General features: G+C 49.6%; 1 protein-coding gene across 1 annotated transcript in view; it reads left to right on the top strand.

Moving 5' to 3' along the window:
• Positions 1-605: 605 nt before the first annotated feature.
• Positions 606-6,000, top strand: part of PCSK1 (proprotein convertase subtilisin/kexin type 1) — a 28,031-nt gene continuing 22,636 nt past the window's right edge. The window contains exons 1-3 of the mRNA XM_032096952.1: positions 606-955; positions 2,430-2,534; positions 5,853-5,963. Of these exons, the coding sequence (XP_031952843.1) occupies positions 773-955; positions 2,430-2,534; positions 5,853-5,963 (399 nt within the window). The 5' untranslated portion in view covers positions 606-772. The remainder of the gene's footprint in view (positions 956-2,429; positions 2,535-5,852; positions 5,964-6,000) is intronic.

Raw genomic sequence — 6,000 nt, 5'->3', positions numbered from 1 at the left:
GAAATTGTACAAAATGAATGACTTTATTTGAGGAAAAATATATTTGCTCGCCATCATCAGGGTGGGCAGCGGTGCCCATTAATACAGCACATCTGTGGTGTGTCCGGATTGTCGGGGGACAATGCACACTTAATCGGGCTGTGCCGCCCGCAAGCTCCCGGGTTAGAAGCCCAATAGAACAAAAACCGCTGAGTTCGCCCCGCTCTGCCCTCGCTCCGAGGCGAGAGGGAGCGCGGGCTGGGGCCAGAACACTCACCCGCGACGGGATGGGTGCGAGGGGCGGGCGGGGTCCGCGCTCCTGCCGCACCTCGGCTCGGGCTCGGTCTCACCGCTCACCCGCAGTAATGGAAACGATCGCACACCGGCACCGAGCCGGCCCCCCGCGCCCGGGGAGCCGACCCCCGACCCGCGGGGACCGGACCCCGCACTCCCTGTCCCGCCGAGCCGCCGCCACCCCCGCATCCCTCCCCCGTCCCCCGGGACCCGCCGGGCTTCGCCCCCGCGCCCCCGCCTCCATCCCGCTCGCTTCCGCGCCCCCCCCGGGAATCACCCCCCCCGGCTCGGGGGCCAGGTACACTTGACGTCAGGATGGCTGTCGTCGTTTTGACGTGTAAACACTCATTTCCATTCCGGCTCCGGAGGGTCTGTGAGCCTCGGGCAGCCGCGCCGGCAGGCAGGCAGGCAGGGCTCCGCTCCCCGCTATCGCGTAGCAACGCGGCGCCGCATCCCGCCCGCATCCCGCCCGCCCGCATCCCTCCCGCGTCCCGCGGCCATGGCCGGGCGGCGCTGGGCTGGCCGGTGCGCGGCCCTGGCCGTGCTCCTGGCAGCCTGGTCCCTTCCCCGAGGAGGCAGCGCCGGGCGGCTCTTCCTCAACGAGTGGGCAGCGGAGATCCCGGCCGGCCCCGACGCTGCCAGAGCCATCGCAGACGAGCTGGACTACGACCTGGTGGGGCAGGTACGGCCAGGCGGGGGGGCTCCGCGCATCCCGCAGGATGCTCCGCGACGAGGCTCCTTTCCCATCCCGCGAGGCTCCTTCCCTCCCCTCTCCCTCAAACTTGTGCCTGGCTGCCGCCCGCGGGGCTCCGGGGAGTTTGAAGCCCCCGGTGCCCCACCGCAGCCTCCCAGGGTTTGGGTCTGCCCCTGGCGCCCGGCCAGGTACGGCTCTTTTAGAAGGGACGGGGCAGGGCGGCTCTGCTCTTCCTCAGAGGACCAGGCGGGGACCTCCGACTCTCCTTGACGGGAGCGGGCGGGGCGCTCCCGTTCTCCTTGGCGGGACTGGGCAGGGTCGGGCGGGGGCTCCGGCTCTCCCTGGAGGGGCCCAGGCAGGGCACCTGGGTCTCCCTGAGGACACCGGACACAGGCAGGGCACCCATCTCTCCATTGAAGAGACCGGCCGGGCAGCCCGCTCTGCCAGAGGGGACCGGGCAGGGCGCCCGGCTCTCCCCCCCGGCAGTCCGGGCAGGAGGAGGGAGCGGGCAATCCCGGCTACGGCCCCGCGCCGCCTCCGCCCCGCCGGCTCCATCGCCATCGCGGGGCTTCTCTCCAGCCATCCCTCGGGCGCTTTTTTGGGATGCCGTGACGTCAGCGTTGTCAGGGATGAGTAACCGCCGTGAGGGAACAGCTTCGTCTCACCTCCCGGCGAGGGTCCTGTGCCGGGCACGGCGTCCGCCAACGCCGGGACCCCGCTGACCCCGGCCCTGCCCCGTGGCCGAGGTCGCGGTCAGCTCCCCTCCGTGCCCCCGGTGCTGTCCATGGGCAGCCCCCTGCGGCCGCTTGCCCAGCCCCGCGTCCGGGCGCTGCTGTGTTCTCCAGACTCCCAAAAGCCTGTAGGTGCGATCCCACCTCTGTGGGTTTGGTCCTTCTCCCTTTGTGGACAGTGCATTTGCCCCCACAGCCTTCAAACAGCCCGTCCTTAGGGGAATGGGGTGTTGGAAGTCAGCGGGGTGCACCCAGCTCTGCCGGTGGCTGCCTACTGAGCAAGTGAAAATGCTGCACAACCCAGCCCCACAGAGAGGTGTCTGAAGCCGTGCAAAGCTTTTCACACCTGTCCAGCTGAAGCCCAGGAAAAGCAGATAAAACTGGTGTGTGACCACAGGTGTAGCCTGTGAAAAAGTGGCCGTGCCAAGGTGTGTCCAGGACTGTAGTGGTCACTAGTACAGGTGCTGTGTAACTTGAGTACTGTAGTAGTAATGACTGCATTTGAGCAGCCGAAATAAAATTACTCCCCTGGCTTATTCCAACATCACACAGGCTGTGAGAAGCACTTGTTACTTGAAGAGTGTTTCCTTGTTTGGATTAAAATATCTAAAGGCTGGTTTCTTGCTTCTTTGTCTTTTAGGCGGTGTGAATTCATTCAGGTTTTGATTGTTGGTACTTGCTCGCAGTGGGGAAATACGTCCTAATAATTAAAGCATGCCTGTGTCTTACAGATTGGATCACTGAAAAACCACTACTTATTCAGACATAAGAGTCACCCAAGACGGTCCCGAAGAAGTGCCATTCATATCACTAAGAGACTTTCTGATGATGAGCGTGTGAGTGTTAAATTTATTCGGGGGTTTTTTTTTATATTTTTTTTATTCTGTCTCCTTACCGCTAGCTTCGTAATGAGGTCACAGGCAGGCCTTCCTCATTTTGCCAGTCTAAAATATTCAGCCATCCATACTCGTGCTGAATAATACTTGGCTATTCTGTCACTCACAGGCAGAATCTGACCCTCCTGTACCACATATTTTACAAGAGCTTTCCAAATTAAGAGTTGAGATGTGCAGCCCTGGAATTTCAGATGTTGCTGCAAAATGTGAACAGGGAACCACAGGACTGGATTCAAAGTAAAAATCTGTAAATGCGCTAAGTTTAATTAGGCCATCTCTATGCAATTACCATGTGAATTAGGTTTGATTTAAAGTGACTGAATATTAAGTAAAAAAAAAAAAAAAAAAAAAAAAAAAAAAAAGAAGTAGGGGAAAAGGGCTGAGGTTCTGCTAGACTGGCTTTTACAACAAGCTAAAATCCCTTCTCAAAGGATCCATCACACATTCCAGACTTGCAGTCTTTTGTTAAAATGATATACCACTGCAATCAGAGAACAGGGAAACTGGAGAGCCAGGGGTCTAAGGTACAACCCACTGGTGAAGAAGGCTCCTCGTTTGGCTTTATTTCAGACAGAAGCATTTCTGTTTGTAGGCATAATGAAAAACAGGGGTGCATGACAAATTTAAAGAGCAGACCAGAATGCTGTCAGCCTTTCTTACAAACTATTTTCTGGGAAATGTCACAACAACAACATTTGATTTTAAGATCAGCATTGTTGCAGCAATCACTGTGACAATATGAGCTGTCCAAACCATGAAGTAGCCTAGTTGTCAAACCCAGCAAATTATCATATAAGGACAAACCACTTTGGAATGAGTAATTTTCTATCTGGAGGTTTTAGATGCAAATGTCAGCTAGGAGGAAATATCTTGTATGGTGAGACAGGGTGTTTGTTTTGCCTGTTGTGTTTCAAAACTGTACGCTCTCATCTATTTCTTGCAAACATTGGTTTAACAGTTAAAGTTGAAGTAATCCTAACTTGGGAATGTTCAAACCTGCAGGTTCAGTGTGAACTGGTTCCAATTTATGCCCACACATATGATCAGATGTCCAATGTCATCGTAGTACGATGTTCAAGATCAGAGTTTTGGGTGCAGTTTCTCTCTTTTTTGGGCTTACTGCATCAAATGAATGTGTTACATGGGGAGGAATGACAGCTTTCAATACACCACATTCTAAAATTGTAGCAGAATGGAAGTGATTGTATTACATAGCTACCAGACATTATTGCATCCTTGTATTCTTAGATCCAGAAACGGGGCTTCAAAGTGCTGCAGGTGATTTGCTAAATTTACTCCAATTTCCCTTCTATTTACCATCCAGTATGCAAATTAACTCTGTGAATAAATGAGATGTAATTATGCATTATGTAAGTGTATAAACACAAAGCAATCATGTAACGCTGTGTAGTTACACAGGGACCTTGTTCAGCAGCAGCCTACTTAAAAAGATTTAGATTCAGCCTTTAAAAAGGGAGAGAAAAGGGAATCCTGTTTTTGTTTGTATAACGCCCTCATGAATTTTACGGTACGTTAAGTGTGAAAGCTGTGGTAAAACTTGGCTCTAATCTGAATATTTATCTGCTTCCTATAGCGTTTGTTGTAAAACAGATAAAGGCTGTGAATACACTGAAGGGATATAATTATCTGGTTACCTAACTTCCTCTAGCATTTGCACTAGTTTCCAAGTCTACTTTCTTGCAAGTAGACTTGAATTGAGATTATTTTTACTTCTTTATGTATCAGTGATGGGAGATTTGGTGTGGGGCCTTCAGCTTTTTCTGGAGATGGATGGTTGGAACTTCACGCAGCTGCTGAGTGACAAACATTTGGCCTGTTTGCCTGACATATCTGCTTGGGAGTTCCAGCTCATTTCCCTCAATGCACTTGCTTACCCTGAAAAAAAAAAAAAAGCATGGAAGTTCTCAATTGTTAATTGCTTTTGGGTGGTGAAGAGGTCAAGCTTTGCTGTGGGCAGGGAAGAGAGATAGAGGTAATTGCTCCAACATGTGTGCAAGTATGTATGGCCCTAGATATCAATAGGGCAGTTTAGAATACCTACACTTGCATGGGTATATTCATCTTCTATGACCAAGGTTTATAGGGAGTTTAGGACTAAATATATAGCAAAGAGAATCATAAACAGCTACCATTTTAAAGGATTTATGTTCTTGTAGGGAATTTTCCTAAGGCTTTCATTAGAAAATTTCATTTTAATCAAATCATACTTTTTAATCATAATTTCTCAGTCATTATTATTTCATATATGGTGATAGATGTCAGGATCATAAAGCTGTTCAATCATAGTAGATAAAAGGAACAAAATTTATTCAGAGCTTGAAAGTAAAAGGTTAGATGCAAGGCACTCTCCATGTGAGGCTTGTCACAGGATCTTGACAGTCTACGGAACCTGAGTTTGCTGCTTGGAATTTGGGATGAAAAGGACCAACCTTATCTGTGTCAGAGTGACCATGCAAGGATCAGCTATAAATAACATTTTATTCCCTCTCCAAAAGGAGCACACAGCACAGAGAGAGGCATCATCATCAGGATTTCATTTGAACTGGGTTCGGTAAAACATTCAAGGGTGATAAACATTTAAAATACAATCCAGTGCCTTAGAGATTGCTGTGTCTGTGCACAAAGGCTGTGCAACTCGTTTGATGATTTATCAAAGCATGCTGAAGCATTTTGGCTTTCAGTTGCCTTAAGTGGAATTATGCCGGTGATGAAGTTAGTCTAATATTCATAGCTTACTAATTGACCACTCTTCAAAACACCACTAGGAAGGAGACTTGAAGGTCCAGCTGGTCTGTGAGTAACAGCATCATTATGATTGCAAGACTAAAGCCAGAGATAATCTTTCTTCTTTCCTTTTAACTCCCAATAGAGAGTGAATAAAAGATAAGTAGGAGAAAGAAGCAGGCCGTGGCTTTCCTTATTTCAGTAGCCACCATTGCTTAGATGACCTTCTAGCCATACTACATGGTTTTATTTAATGTAAAAACTGCCTTGTGGCACTCACAGGAGTTGTTTGTTAAATTGTACTTAATGATTTTTTGTGAATTAATTCTGTAGTGTCATGATTTCACCAAGTTCTCTTCCCCAAATTGCACTGTACTACAGTTTAAATAATCCTCTTCTCCACACCAATGTTGCTCATTTTGCTTTAGGCTCCAAAATTTCTCTGTGCGAGGAACGCTCTCGGCTAAGAAAGTCCCAGAGGTTCACTTGTCATATTTTCACTAATAATTGTAGGTGTCATGGGCAGAGCAGCAGTATGAAAAAAAGCGAACTAAGCGTGCCTCCATGAGAGACTCAGCAGAAAGTCTTTTCAACGACCCTATGTGGAATCAGCAGTGGTATCTGGTAAGAATTTGTTGCCTTGTGGAACTGGGGATGGTGG

Source organism: Corvus moneduloides, chromosome Z (assembly GCF_009650955.1).
Source record: "Corvus moneduloides isolate bCorMon1 chromosome Z, bCorMon1.pri, whole genome shotgun sequence".
In the NCBI taxonomy this organism is placed as follows: domain Eukaryota; kingdom Metazoa; phylum Chordata; class Aves; order Passeriformes; family Corvidae; genus Corvus; species Corvus moneduloides.
This window is presented reverse-complemented; position numbering and strand designations above follow the sequence as displayed.